This window comes from Perca fluviatilis, chromosome 15 (genome assembly GCF_010015445.1).
Source record: "Perca fluviatilis chromosome 15, GENO_Pfluv_1.0, whole genome shotgun sequence".
Classification (NCBI taxonomy): Eukaryota; Metazoa; Chordata; class Actinopteri; order Perciformes; family Percidae; genus Perca; species Perca fluviatilis.
In genome coordinates, this window is record NC_053126.1 from 11,293,712 (window position 1) to 11,318,843 (window position 25,132).

At 39.7% G+C, this 25,132-nt stretch overlaps 2 protein-coding genes across 2 annotated transcripts; both read right to left on the bottom strand.

The window, feature by feature from the left end:
- Nucleotides 1-5,495: 5,495 nt before the first annotated feature.
- Nucleotides 5,496-15,944, bottom strand: LOC120573873 (jupiter microtubule associated homolog 1-like). The gene is made up of 5 exons (XM_039823761.1): nt 15,747-15,944; nt 13,101-13,240; nt 8,658-8,806; nt 8,002-8,032; nt 5,496-6,045 (listed from the first exon to the last, which is right to left on the bottom strand). The coding sequence occupies exons 1-5, from the start codon at nt 15,800-15,802 to the stop codon at nt 5,897-5,899; spliced, it is 525 nt and encodes a 174-aa protein (XP_039679695.1). The 5' UTR covers nt 15,803-15,944; the 3' UTR covers nt 5,496-5,896.
- A 1,022-nt stretch (nt 15,945-16,966) lies between these two features.
- Nucleotides 16,967-24,839, bottom strand: LOC120573874 (small ubiquitin-related modifier 2-like). Its single transcript, XM_039823762.1, has 4 exons — nt 24,731-24,839; nt 20,837-20,968; nt 18,757-18,828; nt 16,967-17,351 (listed from the first exon to the last, which is right to left on the bottom strand). Exons 1-4 carry the CDS (start codon nt 24,749-24,751, stop codon nt 17,289-17,291), a joined length of 288 nt encoding a protein of 95 aa, XP_039679696.1. The 5' UTR covers nt 24,752-24,839; the 3' UTR covers nt 16,967-17,288.
- Between the last annotated feature and the right edge of the window lie 293 nt (nt 24,840-25,132).

Genomic DNA, 25,132 nt, shown 5'->3' on the forward strand with positions numbered 1-25,132 from the left:
TTATCAGGAAGTGTTTTAGAAAAAGTTTTCGCTTTCACCTCAGGATTCAGGAATCAAAAACAACATGTGAAACTCATGTTTTCTCAGAGGTCGCATTATGCAACATGACCACACACAAATTGCAACAAAAACTGTCTCAAATCATCTAGTCTCATAAAAGTCTCCTCTACCACATGTAAAAAGTCCTAAGAAATCCAACTGGTGGAAAGTATTGAAAAATACTGATATCGTGATGCCAATTTCCCATTGCAGCCGATGTTGACATTACAAGTGAATCGGGAAAATATTTGAACTAACAGATATCAGCATGGTATGGCACTTCCCCATTACTTACATTAAGACAATATTTTTTGGTATTACAAGTTTTCTGAACTTTTATGTTTAATTATGCAAAATGAGGCATTGTCTAATTTAATATGTGCTAATTTGCATAAATAATGGTGTTTCAATATTTATCAACTAGGACCCTATTTCCCCATGCATTGGTGTCTAAGTGACTAATGTGAACCAAAATCTTTTGAAATCTGTGGTCCAGTATTGAGTGAGAACGCTGTAACCAGCAGCCACAGACCGGACTGCAATGCAATCTGTTTATCTACATGGAGTCTGGTGGGTTTGGTGATGGTGATTTCGGGGCTGTTTCATGTTAAACAAAAAGGATTGTACTCTTTAATGAAAAGGTCTATCTCTGTAGGGATCCTTTCCATAATGTTGTCAGACACTTAGAATAACATTCTGAACCTGTCAGTGGCAAAAACAACACTTTCAGTGGACGCAAACTGACGGTGTGCATTTTACATTGCAGCCCGGTCTGTGGCTGCTGGTTACAGGGTTCTCACTCAATACTGGACCAAAGATTTAAAAACATTTTAAAGATTTAAAGACATTAGTCACCCATAGATACCAATGCATGGGAAAATAGGGCCCATGTTGAACAATACTGAAACACAGTTATTTGTGTTTGCACATATTTAATTAGACAATGCCTCATTTGCATAATTAAACATAATAGTTAAGAGTATTTTTTTAAGGAAGTTGCATGGTGATATCTGTTTGTTAAAATATTTTCCCAATTCACCTGTAGTGTCTCCACTTAACATGGGCTGCTATGGGAAATTGGCATCACCGATATCAATATTTTTCAATGCTTACCACAATACCACTACTTGGATTTTTTTTTTAGGACTTTTAATATGTTATAGAGGAGACTTTTATAAGTAATAAGCATATGTCAGATTTTCTGTTGCAATTTGTGGGAGATTCAGCTCTTTTTCCCCCCTAAAATGCTTGTACTAATAACATTGAAAGTGAAGTTGAACACTAGACTGTTGTTCATTAGACCTATCTAAAGCATCAGACAGAAAGGAAATACATTAGCACTGGTTGATATGTTTTGTAGAGCTTGGAGTACAGTGAAAGGGTGTCCATGCATAGTCTACACCGAAAGTAGGTCAAAAGTTTAGTGTCAACAGAGAGCGGTTGGCGTCTGTTTGATAGTGTTTGCACTGCCCTCTAGTGGCAGAAGAACAAACATGTCTGAGTGTAAAACCATTCAGATGAAATGTAGTTCTATGCCTAAAACAGCAGGTTATATAGGCTACAGGATATTTGGGTAACACTTTACTTTAACCCCCATATTTAGCATGTATACTACATCCATCCTGTAACGCCTGTAACTGATATGACATGAACTACTATGACTACCATTTGAAGTCACTGTTCCATTGTCTTTAATGTGACTATTATTGCCACTGTTCATCACATCCCCAACCGGCACCGTCAGACACCACCTACCAAGAGCCCGGGTCTGTCTGAGGTTTCTTCCTAATAGGGAGTTTTTCCTCGCCACTGTCGCACTGCTTGCTCTTGGGGGAATTATTAAAATTGTTGGGGCTTTGTAAATTATAGAGTGTGGTCTAGACCTACTCTATCTGTAAAGTGTCTCGAGATAACTCTTGTTATGATTTGATACTATAAATAAAATTGAATTGAATTGAATTGAATAATCACGATATACAGATTTCATAAATGGGTCAACACACTATAATGTCATTATTAAACAACGCCATATGTAGGCACCAATAGGGTGCTGTGTAAACAACAATAATGAATGAAAATAAAGTAAAACAGTTGTAATAATATAACATATGTTTTCATAGGAGAGGTTATAATTATTGACATATACTGCATATTACAACACTAATACAATTCCTTATATCCTGCTTAAAATTACATTACAGTCTGTAAAAAAATGTTTATTAAATTGCATAGATATGCTAAATAGGGGGGATTAAAGTATGTCTTACCCAGTCTCTTTGTAAAACAAAACCTGAGATCAAATAAGGCATAAAGTGTGGCATACAGTGTAACTGTGACTCTGAAATTCAATCTGGCTTATGATAAGCCCATCTCTCAATTAATCACGCAGAGTATGAAGTGACAAAAAAACTAAATAAATACAGCATCTTACCAAAGAAATAATATGTACTGATTGCTCACAAGTTTTTACAGTTATATAAGATGATGACCATTAAAATTGGAGCTGAAATGACCTCAACAGACTGCATTAAGTTGTCACTGTCCTGAGAGAATTGTAAACTCAACATCAATCACATCAATAAAGGCTTTCACTGTCTTTGGAGATAAATTCAAAAACTACACCCACCCCCGTTGCTCTCTCTACCTCCCTGTGGGACAGATATAAAATGGTCCCTGTCCATCCCACTGCTCTTCTCTCCATCAACCCCCTCCTCCAGTCTCATCCGGTTAAGGAGGTACAATGTGAGCCAGAGCAGACACTGCAAGGAGGGCTTTTAGGCTCCAGTTGTTGCTACGGAAACGGCCTTGTCCATTTGCTAACCAGTGCTTCCTGTTTAGGGCTTCTGGTGGGTGGGAAGCTTTTTATTTTTGAGACTGACAGATAATCGGGAGGCTCTGTCTGTGGTCACGGAGAGGACAGAAAAGTAATGGAACAGGAAGATCATTTCTTTAATCTTTTGTTTCTGAATATAACAAGATAATTATTTTGGTTGTGGATTTATAATTTTAGGAGAGGCGTAATGCTGTCTTCTGGTGTTAGGATACTGAGCAACATATACACGGGTTATTTCCTCCTACAATTCTCCTTTCTCCTCCTGCTTAGTTGCTGAGTCAGTGCAGTATGACTGAATGGGAGTATTGATTGCCTGATTGCTTGCCATGTCACTCAGAGATGACTCACCTCGTTTCCTCAATATGTTTCCACGCTCTCGTATCCTTTTCCTCTTCTGAGATCTCCTGGGAACACACATGGCCTCATCTGGAGTGCACATGGTTTAATGGCCCAGTCAATACATTGAAGTTGCAAATGAGCAATGGTGCTTACACATTCATCACAGACATCAGTAAAATAACTTGCCATATGGCCTTGGGGGAGGAAAATGGTAATCTTCTGTCTCTCTGGAAAAAAGGATGATCAAGAGGGAGGGGGCGGGGGGATCTGTTTCTTATGTGGTTTTACTGATTAGCTGTTGACCAGGGTGACAAGAGCAAACTGCAGTGTTTGCAGAGTGCATTTGGTTCTACAGACAACAAAATTCAATTGTACACCAAACATTTTGAACTCAAAATGGACGCTGGGTATAACTGTTCACTTGTTCCTCGTGTGTTTGCATGTACATAAGAAAAAGACTGAGTAAAGCAGCAGAGATCCATTCTGACTCTGTGTCTAAAACATAGACTGCATAAAATAGGTCTAAAGGTATAATAAAAGGCACCTGACTTTCCCTGTGGGTACAGCACTTACTGAAAACAAGCCTTCATTAAGTGCCCTCCAACATCCTGGCATTTCTCCAGGGCAGGAAGTTCTTTTCCTGAACTTAAGTGACCTCTGCATGCCTTTCAAGGGAGATGAGGGCTTAAACACACCGCTGTGCCACAGGGTTTGGCTCTGAAGGAGCTCAAGTTGTAGCCCAAGAGGCAGAGAGAAAAGCCACTGCTACAGACATATGGAGCATGCACGGTATTTTTGGTAAAGCCCACGGTGAGCAATAAAATACTTGGATGCTGAGGGTCAGCACGACATGTCAAACAACCCATTTCTGTCACTCCCTGTTCCAAAGAGTGTGCTATCACTGCTGAAAGATCCCTCAGCTTCGCACTAAGAGGCTTATAAAGAGTCAACAATACACAGCCATTCAAACCAAAGTCACAGCGTAAAGACAAAATGACTGTATATATAGGGTCATGAATAATCAGAGGGGATATTTTTGTATTGTGAGACCCTTTTTGCATTTCACAACAGCAAAGACTGAGGGATAGGCATGTCCATCTTTCGATCATCTTTCCATCTTGGTTGAATACAGTTCAGTAATTTAAGGACTGATGATCAATAGTTACTTCCTGGGGTTTATTTGGGAATCCATTTATTTGATAACTTGAAGATCCAAATAAGCATTACTCTCTCACCTCTGCCACACATTCAATATAGCAACTATAGCTTCCATAGTCATGCTAATGATGTAGGGGCATTGCTCTCTCTGGCTGTAATAGTGGAGTTATATGCATATCTTGCACCAGGTACAGGTGACCATTTCTCAAATGTGCCTTTTGTATTTCACAATAAGGGCAGGAGAACAAGTCCTGAATTGTAATTTTGACAATTATCATAATTGGATAGAAAGTTATTAAAACACAAAAACATTTGGTTGCTTATTCACCAAAAAGTTGTAAAAAAAAAACAACTACCTACCAGTATCTTTAATACGACTACTGTCATGATTCATCACCATTTGTGTAGTTGGAGACTCAAGGTGTAACTCAAGATTAATTCTCAAAATAATATTTAATCTATAGATAACTATGATCTATAAATATGTGAGAATATGAAAGGAGTTAATATTGGAATTGTCAAAGAAAAAACAAACCAACAGGTGACGGTAAAGAATGATTGGTGTACTGTATTCCCTTTTCCTAATGTTACTCAAGAAGGCAAATATGCTCAGACAAGCACTTCCAAATAAAGCCATCTTTGAGGAGTGCTGTTAAGGTTATTTTTCATGAGTAACATTACATCTCGCATGAATCACTTCACCTTTTGAATCTGACTTTTGTTTTAAACATCCTAAGATTCTCAAAATGCAATGCCCATCTTAAATCAGAAACACTGTAGAGCCAAATATCCAGCGTATGATGTCATGAACAGGCAGTTTCTCTTTTGGCAGAATTGTAGGCCTCTTTCGTGATTACTTTGGCTGGGCAGATTTCCAGTCTCTGCTCTCAACGGCAGCAGTCTTCAGGCTCCACCTCATTGTGCTTAATAACACTCAGCTCCATGTGTTGAGACATTTATGCACAGTTAATTTTATGTCTATAGTTTATACTTTATGCCTTTATCTACATTATTTTATGTACATCACTTCTAACAGAACAGAAATGTTCAGTTTAGCAAAATCAAATATTCTTACGAAACTATTCCTTTTTGCTTCATAAAAAAATAAAAAGTCAGCCACAGCAAATTCATATCAATCTTTATTGTATTTAGAAATCCACGCATCAAATCTTTTTTATTTTTTTTTTCCTTTACCATTTACAACAGGGAAGAATGAAGGACAAGCTAAACGTCATGCCTTTTCCAGCAGGCGCGATGCACTACAGGATGGCCTGAAATGGAAGAGGGGGAGAGCGATACATAAAGTGCTTTTGTCAACAGTTTTCTTCTTTTAATAGAAAAAAGGATCAAAACAAAAGGTTTGAGGGTGGAGGGAGAGGACACAGGGGTCCATGGACGTGACAGCGTGAGTGCATGTGAAGAAGGTGACAAGTTGATGAGGAGGAAGAAGAGTGTGGTGGGGGTATTTATCTTAAAAAAAAACAAAAAAAAAAAAAGCATTCGAATGAAAAACAAAAGCAAGTGGTTTCAACCCAGGATGAGGCTGGACTTGCCACCAGGTGGGTTTCTCCGGCCGCCAGTGGCAGCGTTGGCACCTCCCGACGGGGCAGCGGGCTCTGTCGTCTCCTTGTGCTGCTCTGGCTCCTCTTGCTCCACCTCCACATTGTCAGGACACTCTACAGATGCAACAAAAAGACAACCCATTAACCCAAGGCATGCAACAGTGGCGGTTATTTAACGAATGTTAAATATATATATATATATATATATATATATATATATTTTATTATTATATATTATTATATATATATTTATTTTTAGTAATCAGCTAACAAAATGTTGACAATTTCACAGTAAAACACCATGTTTATCTGGTAAAACAGACTCTGGAAGCTAATTATAGCAGATGGCATAAAATATTCTCAACAGTACTGCCCTACAAAAGGCAGAAAGCATCAATTAAAGACGTTGAGAAAAAAAGGGCTAAGGGTTTTCAGGGTAAATTGGTAACTTGTGGAACAGATGGGTAGAATGTAATGGCTTCATTTTATGTTTTTTTAAACCAATTAGGTCTTGACTTTAAAAACTGACATGAAACAGATAAGACCTTAAAACAGCACACTGTCTTTGGAAAAACTGAAAACAGTATCAACAAACAGAATACCATTTGTTAATAACGACCTTAAAATCAATACATTTATCATTTAATACATTTAAAATATGCAATTTAAAAGTAGCTACTGCTACCAAGAGGTTTTAGCAGATGGGGTTAGCAGTCTTGCTTTGTTGAAATTATACATTTCAAAGAAAACTGCAATTTTTATGTTCGTACAAATGTCAACGAGTCATACTCTGGTCTTAACTAAATTTTGACTTAATATGTAGTCACTGTAAGAGTTAAGTGAGGCAAGCCAGTTCTGTAATAAAATCACAGTGCTGAAGCAGCCCAATGCTCGTTGTCAATTAGTGCCTAAATTACTGTAGAATGTGCAAATTCAAGGGGACTTTTGACTTAAATGTCACAAATAAGGGTAACGCTGATTTTAAAATATTCTTTTAGGCAGAATGGACACTCAAATATTCTGGGCTTGATATTAGATCGAGTGGCGGGGCTGCTATGACAGATGCATTAATTATAGTTTTACAAAACTAGTGCCAGAAGCTCACATATTTTAAAACTCTTTGGGCCAGATTTACCAAGGCTTTTTCGTCTGTTTTTCAGGCGCAGATTTGATGCATTCTACCCCAAACATGAGCTGTATACAAAAATATACAGAAAAAAATAGAGCAGTTTATATGCAACAAATATATATTTTTTAAATATAAACAGAAATATATTAACAACTTAAATAAATGTGAATAGAAATTAAAAAAATGCTTTAAATTAGTCTGTAATATTTAGTTATTTGTCCTTACATTTCCACATTTATTTATTCTTTATATATTTCTCTTAATTTTTCAACTTAGTATTTTTTATGGCACTCCTTTGCAACAACTTTCTTCCCACTCCTGGCTGCCTTTTTCTCTGTAAGATAGGCTTGTTTTAAAGAACTATATGTGAGGAAATAGACGAGCTACACTGTGTTAATAAACTGACTGAAGTCCTCAATATTTTTCATTCAAACGTTAATACACATAAACATGCTTCAAAGTGCACACACATTCCAATCACATTTATCAGCATGGCATATAAGTGAGCTTTGATTTTTAAATGATCATATAGATGTGTGTTCAAACCCTCCATTATCTGAAGAGCCAGCCCCTCTCTTACAAACATGCACCTGGAGGTTAATAAAAAAGCTCTTCATACTAAGTGAAGCCTGCTATCAAAGAACAGCTGCTTGACTACAGACCATCACGCCATCATGACAGGGAAAAAAACCCACATCAAAGAGACTGTGTGATGTTGACTTAGAAAGGGAGAACATGTGTACTGTATGCTAAAGTCACGGTATGCCAGCAGCACACAATATTTAGAGTCAGTGAAAGTGGAATTACCTGCTCTGTTCTAGTGTACCATGGAGCTATTCACTGAGTAATCTAAGTCATGCCTTGCTGTTTAGACATAGTGAGCGTGTGACAGACACTTAAAAGCCTTTTTATAAAACAGCTTAAGAATTCAGGACACTTACCATCATTTGCTGGTTGTTGGCCATTCACAACCTACAGTCAAAACATAAAGACAAGGATATCAGATATCCGCACTGAACCACATAAAAATGTCTTCCTGTATTCCTATATCTGAATCGTATTACTTGTACTCTGTGACACTCTGTGACCTTGGTGTAGGAGGAAGTGTTGTTATTTAGCCAGAAGAGAAAATAATGTACAGAAGAATTCTTTCAGAACACCATCCAGAAGGCAATCGTTCAAACAGAAGCTTCTGCTAATGCTGAGCTTTCTGACCCTTGAGCTATTATACGTTTCTGGTAGCCAGGTTTTTATTTACCCAGCGGATTATATCTCGTAACAGATATTCTTTTTCTTTATACCACAGTTTAATTGCCAAATTAGAAAATGTTACCCATGTCAGTAGGTGAAGACAGACACATTCCCAGAATAATAAAAAAATAAAAATTAAACCTCCACAGGGATTCCAAATGTCATTGGAGAATATCTATCAAACAACACCCTGGGTCAGTTTCAAATAGATGGATTAAGTCATCCACCCCCCAATGAATGTCCCATTGAACGGTTTAGAACTATACTTAATATATAACTGTGTGCTTTTCGGCCCCTAACGAGGCTGTGGCTCGGTTCTAGAAATGGCGTCCTAAGTGAGAAGTACCTCTCGTCTCTGGTTCCAGACCAAGGCTGCCCCAGAGTTGTGGATGGTGGTCAGTTCCGGTTCAGGGTTCTTGGGGAAGAGAAGGGGCTGCTGGCATCGTCTAAGTGGAGCTGAGGGCTCCCCACAGATGGTTCCTGCGGCTGCCCCAGCTGGGAGGGTAAGAGACAGACGGAGAGAGCAACAAACTTATTAAAAGACTGAGCAGAGTGTATTTGTCAAGTCAGGTCAATTTTATTTGCATAGCCTAATATCACAAATTTTCTTTGAGGGGCTTTACAATATGTACAGCATACAAAACCATCTATCCTTAGACTTTTGATTCAGATTATATATATAAAAAAAAAAACATTTTAAGGGGAAGACAATACATACATATACAAGTTGTAATGCCCATTTTATTTGTTCTCCTTTTTGGTCAATTAGTTTTTATTAAAGCTAGACAGGAAACACCAAAGACAAATGAGAAAACATGACTCAGGCTTAAAAGCAGCAGAGTCATACCATATGGACACTAATCCATTTAGCCACAAAGCCCACGAGGCAACCACGCTCACCAAAAGATTCATCTTCTCAGATTTGACAAAACATCAGCTTTATGGGGGAATTTGACTGAAATAACATGAGACAAAATCACTGAGAACCAACAGGAAACATCACCAAAGCCGCTTGCGCCAGATCCAGAAACGCAGTGGAACACTTCCAGGCAGACAACGTGAATGCCAAAACTCGCATAACCCTGTAGCGCCTGTATTCTCCTTTATCAGAAAGCGCTTTAAAACCCAGTGTTTGGCCCACTGTGGGGAACTAAAGCCACATAAGGCAATAGCCCAGCTCTAGCCCAGAGGGCCAGGGAGGGGACAGACTGGGTCTTTGTCATGAGGGGGAACAACGCCTGCTGAAGGAGAGGAGGAGCAGCCATTGTTGTTGTTAATGGAGTGAAGTGAATTAGTCGCTGTTGAGAGCCTTGATCCCTCAACAAGAGCTCCTTCATTACTGGCTCCACATTTCTGATATCTGAGCCTGATCAATTATCTGAACAGTAAATGGAAGAGGATTAAACCAGATGCATGGGCTTGACAGTGATGCATTACGTTATCATCACACCGTATAGATCTTCTGGGTCCATGATACAGATGTATGATAACACTGACCTCACTGGTCAACAAACTTGAAGGCAGAAACAGCAATCATGCTGCTGCTGGTAGTGTTGGCTTCCTCTCTGATTACAGGGTTCCTCGTGTGGCCAGAAGCTGAGGGCACTTGAACAAACCAACAGCTCTGGTATCTGAAAACCCTAAAATCCTGACAAAAAACCTGCCAAAGTCTCTGGCTGAATAAGAATATGCTTATGTGTCAGCAGAAACATCCACATCCCTGAACTGACAGTCATAACTCCCATTAGAAGATACTTGATTTACCATCGCCCCAATACTGTTAACGTTAATGAAATGTCATTGATCTAAGCATTAAAAGAGGACACTTGAAAAACGAAACATGTCTTTCAAGAACTAATGTCCCAGTCACTTTGGATAATCCATAGACGTTGCTGTGAACATTTTCATTGGAAATACTTTCAATAGAATAAAATAGCCCCTATAAAACTGTCTACAGATTATGCAAAGTAAAAAGGACATTGTCTTGACATTGCCTGAGGCTGCCAGTGCCCAGTGCTCTAACATGCATACCACTTAAATGCAACATCTCTACTTCTAATGGAGGGAACTTCGTAGCATTCCTCACCTCAGTTTCCTGTAATTTCATAAAATGGCAAAATGCAACGTTATCTCCCAACCTCTGTTAGTGTACACAATGTTGCAAGAGAAGGTCTTATTAACACAAGGCCTACACCAAGGGTGACACATGGATAAGTACTGCAGGACAGTATTCACAACAAAGGCATATTTAAAAAGAGGATCTACTCAGGACACCATGCCAAAGCAAACAAACCTGTTCATCTATACTAGGAGGTCATACCCAGGCCAGACAGATCACACAATGCTTATAAAACCTGTTAAAAAAATAAGTCTGGCTCATTCAGGCAGAAACAAACCAGTTGCATCGGTTTAAGTAGGAATACTATGAGAGGGCTCCCCTGAACTTGACCTAGACCCAAGAGAAACAATTACTTTTACTGTCAGCAGCTGCTGGCCATAAAAAGGTCAGGAGGCTAAAGTAAGGATTTTAGGGTAAATTCTTCATTGTCCACACATCCAGAAAATTTGATCCACCATGTAAACGGTTTCCCACAAAGTGGCCAGTGTAAAAACATGTGATCCCTGGCTTGTGAGTAACTTCACTGCACCAGCTGAAATTGAATCCTACTGCACTGAATCTTCCTCTTCACGCACTACCTCAAATCTTTAAACCTTAGCCAAAAACTAACTAGCTGGGTATAAATTCCCATACCTAATTACAAGCAATACAGATAATTCATAATAAAGAATGAATTATGTTTGGTTAATGTTATATATATATAAAAAAAAAAAATGATGTCAGACTTAGGGCGGGGACGATTCGTAATCGATTACGTAAATGCGTTGACACAAAAAATTTGCATCGCCGCGTCACACGTAAAACTCTAAAAACAATATGGCTGCCTCCAGCAACAGCGCAAGTGTGGATTCCTCACAAGTTCAAAAACACGCTGAGAAAAAGGATCTCACACAGTCTTCTAAAGTGTGGGAGTATTTTACTCTTAACGCCAACAACAACGTGGTAGTCTGTAGACTTCGTCAAATACCTCCCGGAGTCAGGATAACAGCAGCGAAACCCCGCAAGTTCCCTCCCAAGTAGAGTTTAGATTCTCTGACCGAGCTTGACCCACGGGCCGGGTCGGGTCGATATTCCCCCTCCCTATCCTCGGGCCGGGACGGACCCTTGATCAAGCATTTGTGTTTATTAATCATTACTTTATTAGCCTAATTGGGTGGGGAGAAAGCTATGCCTCTCCAGCTTCTCCCGTATCTCTGGGTAGATGTCCTGCACTGACTTGAGTGTGAGGTAAACTGTGCTAAATCGTGTCCCCCTCCCCGCCATCTGTACACTGTCTTCCATAATTGCGCAACCAGGCCAGATTGTTTCATAGTCCTTTAGAACGTCAGTTATAACGTATTAAAAAATTGTCAGGTTTAAAATCGGGCTCATAATTTCAGTTAATGTGTTGGGACAGGCCGGGCTCGGACACAACGTAGGGTCGGGCTTGATTTTTTTGGGCCCGATCTAAGCTTTACTCCCCAAGCACGTGCGATTATCAACATAGTGACACGGAATGTGTTCCCAGTAGTAGCCCAACGGTACGTTAGTCCGTTGATTCGTTTTAATGCCCCGCTTTGACTTAACATTAAGCATCATCAAATGCGGTCAGTCGGCAGCGTTATTTTTTTTGGTTTACCATCCTCATGAGTGACCCAATCGATTACAGACTGCTATATTAAGACACTCTGCAACTTGCCTTATGTTGGATTTATTTGATACATCTGATTTCATATGTTGCTAAAATTGCACTTTTTTAACTTTAAGATTAAACGGAGAAGAGCTTGGATGTTAAACAAGGGCTTATTCATTATTTTACCTACTACTGTAGGTAAAATAAAGCAAATACAGGCTACTCTTTTTGCACTTGCTCAGTTTACTTTAAGTTTTTATTTTTGTACAGTGCAGTGTTAAACAATTTTAATAAATACAGATTTGAACCTTATTGAAATTTGTTTGTGTAAATTGTTAATAATTGAGCAATGGGAAAATAATTGCTAATTGAAAAATTCATCGTTAGATTAGTCGACTAATCGAAAAAATAATCGCTAGATCAATCGTTTATAAAATAATCGTTTTGGACAGCCCTAGTCAGACTACATTACATTTTTAATTCAAGCCTAGGTGGCTGTATGTTTGCAGTGACATTGACAACTAAAAGTCATTCACAGGTCTCATATGCTCTACTGCTGCATTTGATTGCCTTCCCTCGTGTACTCAAAATAAAACTTCCCCCAGGTCTATGCAAGGCCACACATTTCACCAACGGCACACATTTTTTAACTGACCTATTTCTTTCCGTTGAGGGCTGATCCTTATCCCCATCTAACAAAGCCTCGCTTCAAATTACCCTTCACTTAGCACTCCAGGGCTTTTTGGCCATTTCGCTTGTGGGATGTTCTTTCTGACAACCTAAATGGAAAAATACTTAACACTACAGTTGGTATTTCTCACTCAAGTTAGAATAATTAAGTCCATAGTTGGTTTTGCTTACTTAAGGCTTCTGGTAGTTCTGTCTACTTTTACAAGATTGAACTTGCCCATGCATAATTCCTCATACTCCCTGCTGCATTACTCAAACCACTGTTAATGTTACCTTGTAAATAAAAACCCTGTTGTTTTCATTCATTTGGCTCTGGTATTGCCACATGGAAAGTGAACATAGATTAGAGTGATGTTAGATTTAGTTACTGGGTGGATTGTTCCTCCGATGAGCATGGGGGTCCTCAGGTTCTGCAAAGATGTTGGAGGCCATCTTGTCCTTGCGGGGGGTTGAGTTGTCGTCCGTGCCGAAGGAGATGCTGGAGGTTCCGCCCGGCGGTCGTAGTACCCTAAGGAGCAACGATGCGATGATGGATTATAATGGCATTTTATTGACATCCTGCTCCCATCCACCACTCTCAGGCCAAACTAAAACACACGGCCTTCATGTCACATGGTACTGATCAGCCGCACAGTGCAAACAAATAAAAAATAAAATCAACAGTCAAATATAACATGAGGACGCCTCAAGCTACGTATAGCCTTCTCCCTACTCCACCCCAACCCTTTTATACACATACCACACACACAAAAACACACAGACTACCAGCAAGGTCTCCGCTCTCTAAACCCTGGCTGTCAGCCTGTCAGACAGACCGTCACAATCTCTGCCCTGCAGCTGACTCTAGTCACATATAATAAAAGAGTTAGCTGGCTAGCTGCTGCCTCTCCTCAGCACAGATTCCTTTGCAGTGACACACGCGGGGTTGGGGTCTGTTCCTAGTAGCATTGTTATTCCATTATTAAATGAGTAAAACAAATCAGATGCCCCTATTGGGTCAATATTACACAATAGAGGTGAAAAGTCTGATGTCCACAGCTGATATAGGTCATCTTATAGACTGTGCTAGAACAATATACTGTAGAAAGCCTGCATACAGACCAATGCATGGTACAAAGCACCCTGCACCCTTTCCACCGACATTCCTTCCACCAAATGCTTAACAAAAGGAACACGATAATGAATAGGGAAACCCTATTTCCTTGCTATGCTGAAGGACAGTTGAGGTGGACAAAAAAACTGGTGTGCTTGCAGAGTCCCTGCTGGACCCCTCCCTCTTTTTTCAGCAAAAGGCTTCTCTCCTAAGAGTCCCTGAAGCCACCAGCTGACACACTGAGCAGCTGTCCAAGGGACAGGCGGGCAGATGGAGTCCAAAAAAACGACCCCGCTCTCAAAGCAAAACTACAAAGAAAGCAAGAAAATCCACACTGGACTGTGGACAGCACTGGCGTGAATTTTCTCAATCAATTCTTGTATACACACACACTAATAATCGTCACACTTGGCTGTGACAATAATGCCTAAACCAGACTTCACCTCCCAGCCAGAGAGGATGAGCTCATGCTTTCCACATGGATTGCGATGCGGGAAAAGCTTTCAACTGCCTGGCAGCAGACCCCACCCTAGAATGAAACTGCAAATAATATCAATGAAATGGCATTAATGTTTGGAAGCTGGAGGGCAGCTTCAAGCTGGTGGAGCTACTAGGCAGACATAGCTGAGCTCCAAAGCCAAAGATGGCATGACGATAAGGCAGGGTGGGAGGCTTTTAATGGCCTACTAAGATTTTCGCCTAATTCTGCTCAAGTGGATGCTGTACGGATCCCTTTGGTCGGCCAGCATCAGAAATGACCAGCAGCTCTGAAAAAGGTCTTTAAGAAGCAAAAGCAAAAAAGAGATAAGGAAAGATTTACAGGCTTAGCTAGCGCAAAGCCCCCACCCAAGCCCCTGCATCACCCGAAAACAGCATGCGACTTCAAAACGCTTAATGGCTCACCGAGATTTGACGTGCTCACTAAGCAAAGGCTAATATCGGTAGTAACGTTACTAGTTTTACCAAAATATGCCCTTAAACAATAACCCATTATTGAGGCAGCCGTAAATTAAAAGGCATTTTATCTGCATTGTTTTCACTGCAAAAAGGGGCAGGGATGCATCCAGACGAGACGCATCACTTACTGGAAAGCTATGACTGCGTGCTTCGAGGATGAGTGGCCCTCTTAAGGTGTTTTCCATGAATATAAAGATTTAACAGATATTGTTCGCCAGACGAAGACAACAGCGTAGACATGTCTATTAAAAATACAAATGGGTTATGGGCATTATCCGAGTTTCTGGAAACTTCCATTCGCTCTAACCAACAATGAGCCATATCGGTGATAATGACATATGCAGACACAAGGAATCTTCCTGCAATCAATCGCGTATCTGGGCTCTCGCTCCTAAAGTCGACCTTTTTTCCCATCTATTGAAACATTGCTGCAAAATCCACACTTAATAGATTAGCTAGGTACAAGATCGTTAGCTAGCAACTCCAAAGAACAGCACATTTAGAAATCACCGCAGGAGAGGAGCTGGGACTTGGCCAACAAAAAAGTTATTTTGTAATCGACCACAGCCAGTTCAAGCTGACGGGCTAACGTTAGGTAGCTTTGACCATTTCTCCCCCCCAACATACAAGGAAATGGAAAACAACCCTACGTGTGTCTCTTTTCTTTCTCAAACTCGCATGCCTAATTAACATTATTCTACAAAGCACAGACAGGCTAACCTAACTAACTTGGTTTAACGTTAGCTACATGCTATATGGTGCATCAGTCTCTCAATAAGATTAACTTAATTAGCAAGACTATGTGACAGTTTAGCTAAATCCAGAAAAATCCCTCGCCAGCCAGCAGCGGGCTAATGTTAGGTAGCAGGCTGCCTTTAGCAGAAAAGAGGCGTTTGCTAGCCGAGAGGCTTGCCCGCATCACACTTCTTTTGTTCCTCCGTGAAAGGATTTCAGCTCTTTTTACCTGGAACTGCTTTTAGAACCAGGTTCCATTCCTTTATAGGTGGTTGTTGTCGTCATTTTAATGGAGTATTTCGATGCCTCGGCGATAACAAATACTCAATGAGAAAGTAATAAAAAACAGTCCTCCTCCTTCCCCGCAGAGCTACGACGGGATGTAGACTCCACCCGACACTGACTGAACATAACGAAGACCAGATCCGTAGGTTCTGCGGTGCCAGCCCACGAGACCCATCCCACCAGCGTTCGACCCGCTCTGATTGGACAGAACATCACAGAACTCATCTCTTATTGGACAGTACCTCATCGATCGCCCTCTTGTTGGTGGCAGGTCTCGGCTTCATGTCAGTGATCTGACAGTGTAGTCCACATCCCTGGGCTTTTTTTCTGCTATCTCTATTAAGCATTGATCATGATGACAATCTGCTAAGTGTTTTAAACTGCGAAAAAAAAGTGGGTGAACTTTCTTTTATAAACCAAGGACCCCTTACAAAATAGACATAGCCTATTTTTTACAATTCTATAGACTTAGTTATGTGAAAAATCAACACAGGATAAATTTAGTAGACATGTACTAAACATATTTGCAAATTCTAAGAGTTATAGATTTGTTAGATTAGAACGTAATCTATGAACTATTATATTCATATTATTTGTTGAACTATGAAGCTTTTTTGTAAAAAAAATAAATGAATACTAATTTTCTATATCACGACAATTTAAATGAATGAATCTGAAACCTTTTCACAGACCCCCACTTTGAGAATCACTGGTCTAACCTTCATTCTTAAAATTTAGGCAACAAAATTACTATCTGGACTTGTGGTCTTGTCAAAGTTCTACAAATGTATTTTGAGTTGGTTGTATTTCTGAGGAGGGGAGAGAGGGTCAAACAATCACACTAAAAAGCCAGACAAAAGTAATGGAAGTTTGGAAAAAGACAATAGCTTCTCTTTTTTTTTTTAAACAGATGTTTATTTAACTGACAGATCTCTTCAGGCTTCCCAAAATGTGAAGCATGGCCTAGTCAAATGATTGATCAAACATTTCTCTATACATTCACTACTATATAAAAATTTATAAAATCAAATATTTTTTTCTGAAGATAACAGAAACCAAAGCCCTAATCCCAAACTGTGTATACTGTTCCCTAAGTGATTGCCAGTCCCAAAATAGTACAGTTTAAGAACAGATTTTCTGGACACTAACCAAGCCCAGACCAACAACATTTGACCAGAAAAAAGTCAGGTTTATTAATTCTTACTCTATCAACAGTCCTATATGTCTGCAACCTTGCAGAATAAGTCCTTAACATTTACCACAATACAGCATGAACAAACAAAACCTTTGTGTGGTTTATATACAAAAACAGAAAAGTAACAAGGGCAATAATTCAAATACTATACAGCAGTTGTGTGAAGCAGATAAACTTCTTCTGCATGGAATTTTGTTGAGACAATAGGAAAAGTTGCAAAGAAGCAGCCGCTGTGAATCACAGGCCCGGATGGTTGGTTATGTTAGGGAGGAAAATGGTGAAGCATGTTGATTATATGAGGCCTCCTGTCTGTTGTTGAAACACATCAATTGTATCTTCATCTTCCATTTCCAACTGTGAAGAGAAAAAAAGTTATATAGGTATGTGGCACATGACTTTGATAAGCCTGACATTCTGTGCAATCTCTTTGCTACATTTCATACAGTTGGGCTGTATCATGTGTATTTATTTATTGTGAATTTATTTATAAGACAAATTGGCAAAGTGTAAAGTGAGAGATGTATTGTAAGAGAGGGGGGGGGGGAGAGAGAGCCAGGAAAAAGCCAATCCCTGTCAAGATGTTGCAGTTACATGTTGTGAGCTCCAAGGCTGAGAATATATGCTTTACTCAAATTCAAATGTGTTGTTTGCATAGACAAAATAGCACATATTGCAGCCAAAATGAAACTGAAATTGTTTTTGGCTTTGATGACCACAGTGTGCTCAGTCAGTTGTGTCTACTCCAGCCATTCATTTCAGCAAGTATATTGGCATCTGTTTAAAGTGTCATATTCAACACAAGTTCGACAACATGGAATGTAAAACATAGTTTGTTGTGTTCCGACAGCCTGAGGCATCTCCATGCTCCCCACGTCAGTGTGTCCTTAGTCTATATCGACGACGTTCCACTTCCTGTATTGTTCAGGTGCCGCCGGAAATTTGGCCGGATGTCCTTCATTTTGGGCCGCATGTCCGTCAGCTTCCGCTTTCTTTGTGTTGGCGTTCTAACCTCTGGTTTACTAAGGTTAACTGCTCCTCAGATCTCTGCAGGGTAGATCCAGACAGCTAGCTAGACTATCCATCCAATCTGAGTTATCTGTTGCACGACTAAAACAACTTTTGAACGTAGACGTTCCACCAAAACAAGTTCCTTCCCGAGGCTATTTTGCAGAGGCACCGTCATTCTGTCTGGGGCTTAGCACCGCCCAAGACTATTGTGATTGGTTTAAAGAAATGCCAATTAACCAGATCACGTTTTTCTCCCATCCCGGAATGCTGTGTGGACTAGCCAGACCCTCCTCTGCAGTGCTGTGGAGAAAGGTCTGACAAAGCGAGACTAGCGTGTCCTTAATTGTGATAACGCAGATGTGTGTTTGGTTTCAGCCTACAGACATTCCTACCACACACTGCTCACTGTGTGTGGTAGGAATGTGTGTTTTATTTTATCGGTTAGTGCCGGTATGTTCTACAATTACATGTATCAAGACTTGGTCAGACACTGGACAGATTTTGACTTATACTTATTACTTTGCTTCCATCATGTATTTCACATTGTAGAATGAAAAAAGGGAATACCAAAAATCAAGAGCTACATAAGGAGCTTCCCCATGAAAGGGCATCAAAAAGGATTATGCATACTTTAATTGATAAGGGTGGCACAAGTCCATTAGCACAAGTGAGGACACATGAAGCGCATGAAGTACGTTTGAGCCCGCTATAAATTCCAGGCAAATTCATTGTCTGAAGGCTTCAAACTTACCTGTGATGGTGTGTCCGTCTCATTTATTGGCTGTCCATCAAATCTGAACCTGATTTGCCGCATTGCCAGTCCCTGGAAAGACAATCAAAACGTTTGATGTAAATGAAAGACTCATTATCCACATTCATTTTCATAAATTGGAAAACAGACAATGCTAATCAGCTGACTTTCACCAACTCCTTGAACATTTCCGAGCCTAACAGAGGGAACGAGGACAGTTCACACAAATAAATCACATGCTCAAGAGAACAGCAGCGTAAGGGGAAGACTTCAGTAAAGATTCTCATATGGTTTCAGTTGCTGTGGCTTCTACTTGATACATGAATGCAACATGTTCCAATGATTGTAGTAAGCACTTTCTCTAAATGTTTTCTTCCATGAACTTGAGGACCCCTGCAAGTTTACTCTCTCACAATGATGGCCTCCATGAGGTAAATGCATAAAACCACTGAGTTTTCTCTTTGTTTGTTTTTTAATATAGCTGAGTGGGTCTCAACAATTGATGGGTTAGCACTACCATTAGTAAACACTATATGTTTTCTACTTACAATATATAAAAACATTTATTTGTGTAGCACATTTCAAAGCAATGTTACAAAGTGCTTTACAGTCAGAAATACACAAGTATAAAACACATACCAGGACATTAAATTACAGTCATACTTTGGAAGAAAAAGTTTGATTTTTAAATGTCACAAAATTAATTACATAAGCCACACACCCTAATTTAATTATTTTTAAAATGGGGTTGTGTAATTGATAGTTACTTGCTGTCTCATACAGCGCAAGTAGAGCATTTCATGGAAATCGGTATTCTGAAAGCCAAGAAAATAATCTAGATACTAAATCAATATTTTTAGTCAACTAAAGTCTTCATGTCAAATAAAAAACAGTTAAAACCAGATAATTCATTAGGTAAGTTGGACTTATAAATTGCCAAGACATCAATACTTGTTTGCTTAGGGTTAACATTGCACTATTTAGAACGCTGTAAAACCAAAGCACAAATTACAAGTCACTTCAAGCATGACTGATAAGTGTGAAAAGGCTGAAAATAATTGCTCTTATGGTAGTCTTTTTTGTCTTCAAACTAGATTAAACATGTGCATACTTCAAAGATGCTGCTTTAAACCACCACATAATTCCAATAATAATTTCCATATGATGTAAATGCCGCATAACTTAGCAACATATCTCTTCTAAGCCTTGCTCCACACTGTCTACAGTTGGAAAGAGACTACAAGGCAGACATTTTGACATGTCACAGCAACTCAAGTGTAATTAATAACTTTAATAATAGCTGTAATACATTAAGGTGTACCAGTTCCAAGGTTCCCAGTGCATACTGGCTCACTGACATTGCTGACTGGGACACATGAATGGAAGGCAGCCATTGTCAATGTTATTAGTTAAACCTGTGCTTTTTTTGACAAGTCAACATGTGTGCTGCACCACATGTCCTAAATTTGATTCACTGTTTGCACTTTGATTAAGGAAGTTCCCTTTGTCCTTTGTTCCTGAGTGCGTTGACTGAGTAGTTTATTCCATTTTATTTGATATTCCAAGTAATTGTAAAGTCTTATCTCTCTATTTATTTCTGTCACTATTATGATCTATCTATCTAAGTCGGGATGTATTGATGTAGTAATGTGATTCAGAGTTGTTTATAGATTTCTGTATTCAAGAGAATGTGAGACTTTAATTTGTATGTACGCTTTCTTTCAAATGCAGACATGAAACCACTCAACTACATCTTACTCTGAAGAGAAAACAGAATAAATGCTTTCACATGGAACCTGCTGACTGCTTCTCCTTCTGTGCTCATATAAATTCAAGTCAAGTCCAGTGCATTCCTGTGAAATAACTTAATTATAGATTAATCTTAAATTACCAAGTGGCAGTACACACAGGAAAACACTCATTGACCTCTTCACATTATAGAAAATGATAGTCAAATGGCAGCATATGCAGTAATTGTGTTATTTGTTACCATTGGTTTAGGAAATAAACCTATAACATCATCCTGAATGTTCACAATCAATCAGCTGTCTGCTGTTTGCTGATATTGTGCCATGCCCACCTGTCTATCGCAGTAGGCCTTCATGAGTTTGATGAGCGGCGTGTGTCTTTTGATCTTGAACTGCACTATAGATCCATCCTGACCTGCTACCTTCAGGTTTATGTGTTCATTGCTTTCTGTCTTGACTGCTTCCTGAGGGATGAAGTCAGAGAGAAAAAAAGCTGTTAACACAGCCACGCAGGAAACCAAAGCTGATTAATCAGTTGGACAAACAACAACAACAACAACAACAACAAAGGTTAGGCAAGCTTGGATTTAGAAAAAACATGCAGATTTGATCAACTACAAACAATCAATATCCTGATTACAGCTCTACAGATGTAAAAAGTTGCATATTTCTCTCTGTTTTTTCAGGAGCTGCGATATAAGGCTCTGACACACCAACTTGACGGCTGACCTTCGGCAGAAAAGGTCTCCCTGAGTTGGTCAAAAAAGTGCCTCGGAACACATCGAAGCGACGCCGACTTGAGCGCAAGTTCTGCGTGTGCCCGAGACGTAATATGTCTCCATTACAGCAGGCGGCGCTAATCTGTATTGTCGCCCAAAAAATGAAAACTGGCAGCTGATTGAATGAACGCGTCTCGTGGGTCTGGCTTCTCTTCAAAGCCAGACCATAATGGCAGCTCGTCATATTTTACGAAAATAGTTCACCGAAACGTGTTTCTGAAAACATTTTAAGCGAGAAATAGGCCGTGCAGTTGCTGAATCTGTCTTCATTTCAGATCGACAAAGGTCAGTTTAAAAGATTTTCGTCAGCTTTTGAGAGGCGTTCGTCACGCTCATCCCGCTCGTCATTTTCGGGTTCGCACTTAGAATAATTTACATTATCAAATAATAGACAGAGACCACTGAAGATATATTAAAATTAATTTTACTTGAGAACCCAACAAGGAGGCAGTTACAGTACTCACAGCATGAATACAGAAGTGACCTAACCGTAAAGCTCTCTACAGCTGCTTTTTATAATAACAAGTGAAAATGTGATAAATCATGATACAGAGTAGAGATGCACGGATTGACCGGCTAGTGACCGGAATTGGCTGATTTCCATGTCATCGGCCATGACCAGCAACCTGCCGGTCAGACATTTATGCCGGTCAAATGCACTTGGGCGCCACATGATTTACATCGCTCAGCATCACATGTGCACATGCAGGGTTTCCACTATATGCATGTAGCAACGGCGCACTGCCGCTCAATCAGCTGTTTATGAAATGTCATAAAGTCGTAATTATACACGGCTCTGCAGAGCCGTCTGCTCTACTGATCTCAGGCGAACTGTCAGCCGCTCTCTCTCTCTCTCTCTCTCCCCTCTGAGGCTGAAAAACTGGAACATGAAAACTGCACTCACGCGGGTCCCGTGAAAAATGACAGCTAGGCCTACAGTTTATTGGAAAATAGCGTTGGGCACACTGACTTTGATGAATTTACTGTTTATCAGACCCCAGATGAGACAAGAAGCTAACGTTAGCGAACGCTGTGGTCCCTCTGCATCTGACGCCCCGCTGCAGGAGACGCTGTATTCCTCCGACACGCTGTATTAACGTTACTGTTTAAAACTCTTTTCAGGTTAGAGGGGATGCATACTGCTCAAAACCAACATTAAAAACGTAGTAATCTTCCGTTAAATCATCTGCGGTACTCTAGGGTACCGTCTATTTGCTGGATTGTTCCAAGGTAACCGTCGGTAGCTAACGTTAGCAGATAAGCCTGTTGACAGCAACGGTAGTGTTCATATTTATGCACAATGACACATAAAGCAAACTTGCTAATAAAGGAACTACACGCTGTTTTCAGGTAAAGTTACTGTTGACGTTCAAACAGGCCTGTGTGTGTGTTTTGAGAAATATCTTTATACTGCAAGGCTATATTTATTTTATTTTTATTTGTTATTAATATATTATTTTATTGCCATTACCTGTTTTCCCTGTTTTCATACATACATGTTTAGTTTGCTAAATATATCACATTTGTTTAGTTGGATATTGGATGTGAATTTCCTTCTGCAATATTGCACTTTAGATGTGTGTGAATTTCCCACACCAGGAGTAATTTATATAGTTCTATTTTATAGCGATTGATTATCTGTTCAAAAAATGTTCTATGCAAAATGTAAAATGTTCTATTAAAGAAAAGATAGAAAATAAATATTTGTGTGTGCTGTAATGTGGTTAGAAAAAATGAAATCGGAATCGGCTAAAATCGGTATCGGCTGGTCAAACTCAATGAAAAATCGGAATCGGCCTATAAAATTGTAATCGGTGCATCTCTAATACGGAGTAGATGTCGTCTATTGTTATCTTGTCAGAGTCGATGACGTCTCCCCTATCTGGTCTGGGAGGGCATGCCCTCAGGAACATACCGTGCTTAGTCAAGGACAAGCAATGGCTCCATGTTATCTTGTTTAGAGTATTCAGTATAATATTATTCTATGCAAACAGTTTAATAATAACAAGAGAGGAAGTATGTAAATCAAAATTTCTCTAACAGCACTCCACCAATCAGATTGGCCATTGAGTCCGACTGCCCGCCTTCCAATTCAACAAGTCAAATCTGCCCAAATGAAGGCCGACGGCTCCTCCGACTGACGACGGCACGGAACACACGGAACAGACTCGAGTCACTGACCTCACCAGACTGTCCGACGGCCGATAATCGGGTTGGTGTGTCAGCGCCTTTGAGACCATCAGTTTGGACTCTTTTAGCCTAACTCATGATGGGCAACTGTCATTAATTTTGACCTTTTAAAGATGAGTAATTGATTAATAATAAAAGATGAAGCATCCATAGTTAACTTGTTAAATGAAGAACTACAGATAACAGGTGCTTACTTTAGAGTGGGTGAACTCTACCTCCAACATGCCATTAAGGAAATTAGGGCAGTATGAATATGTACTGTGAGACAATAGAGATTTGAGTTTGCTATAGACTTTCTACCAAGGCAGACATCCCTTTAGTAGCCTACCTCTTTAGTAAATTAATTTTCATAAAATATATTTTGGCCAGACAGGCAGCATTGTTGAAAAAGAGGTATTCAGATCTTTTATTTGAGTAGTAGTAATACTACAGCGTAAAAATACTAACTAGTACAAAAGTAGCCTATTAGCATCTAAATATATTTATATTATATCACTGGATTATTATTGATGCATTAATGTGTCCATCACTTTAATGTTACAGTTGGTAAAGGTGGAGCTCATTATACTGCTGGGTAGCTAAATCCATAAAGTATAATCATGTATATGTTAGTGTTATCAAACAAATGTAGTGAATTAAAAAAAATACACTATTTCCCTCGGAGATGTAGTGAAGTAGAAATTTGCATAAAATGGAAGTCAAGTTAAGTTGGTCTACCTGAGAAAAGGAAGTTACATTTTACCACTGACATCCGGATATAAGATAAATATCGAGATAAGAAGTTGCCCACTGCAATTTCAGTGGCATACCACATTAGTGGTAAACCACTGTGTAAAACTTTCTCCCACAAATGAACACTCATATGAGCTACTAACATCACAACATCATCACACCATCTATCTCTCTCTCTCTCTCTCTCTCTTTTTTTTTATCTCTCTCTCTCTCTCTCTCTCTCTCTCGCGCGCACATACTGGTTGATGAATTGAGGCATGCACTGAGGATGACACCAGCTGGTTGGCTGTGTGTAATCAAACAGAAAGCGATCTGCGCGCCTGTGGATGCGCGTTCACAAACCTTCCGGTCTGTTCAAAGTAGGTATAGCCATATGGGTATAGCTAGTAGTTGAATTTTAGCTCTCAACTTTATCAAGGTAAAACAGAACAAGTGGAAATGTCCGTTTTTTTTTTCTCTAAGAGCCCTTTTGCCACAGATCCAGTGAAATAAACTGGTATTTTGACACAATGTGGAGACACTCACCTTTGGTTTTTCATCAGCCATGGTCACTCTTTTGGCGCTTCTCTATGCTGCCACACAAAGAATACGGGTGCGCGCACGTGCTCGTGCCCATTTAAATGATTCGAACCGAACGTGCGCGGCCACGCGCCATTGCGCGTCCACAGCACCGGGCTGTGAATGGCTACAGGCAATCACGAGGATGAGTCTGGTCATGGGCGGGAGAGTCTCATTGCGCGTTACAGGCTACAGGGGGCACTCAGCATCAAATGCACGCGCACAGCGGTGTTTTTCCTTTTGTTTGTTTTTTTACGTTTGTATGTTCAGTTATCCGATTATACAAAACGCACCCAGTGTTGCATGGTTCAGTCGTCATCATCATTATACTGGACATTACACATACTGGGAATGTTGTGTTTGCACTTT

What these genes read in the sequence shown, in the direction of transcription:
- LOC120573873 (XM_039823761.1), bottom strand. Translation starts at nt 15,802, where the DNA reads ATGACGACAACAACCACCTATAAAGGAATGGAACCTGGTTCTAAAAGC. An exon ending in TCGGAGGAACAATCCACCCA is followed by an intron (nt 8,807 to 13,100) that starts GTAACTAAATCT and finishes TTACCCTCCCAG; the next exon opens with CTGGGGCAGCCGCAGGAACC. An exon ending in TCTGGAACCAGAGACGAGAG is followed by an intron (nt 8,033 to 8,657) that starts GTACTTCTCACT and finishes TTTTGACTGTAG; the next exon opens with GTTGTGAATGGCCAACAACC.
- LOC120573874 (XM_039823762.1), bottom strand. Translation starts at nt 24,751, where the DNA reads ATGGCTGATGAAAAACCAAAG. An exon ending in AGGCCTACTGCGATAGACAG is followed by an intron (nt 18,829 to 20,836) that starts GTGGGCATGGCA and finishes TTGTCTTTCCAG; the next exon opens with GGACTGGCAATGCGGCAAAT. An exon ending in AGACGGACACACCATCACAG is followed by an intron (nt 17,352 to 18,756) that starts GTAAGTTTGAAG and finishes TTCTCTTCACAG; the next exon opens with TTGGAAATGGAAGATGAAGA.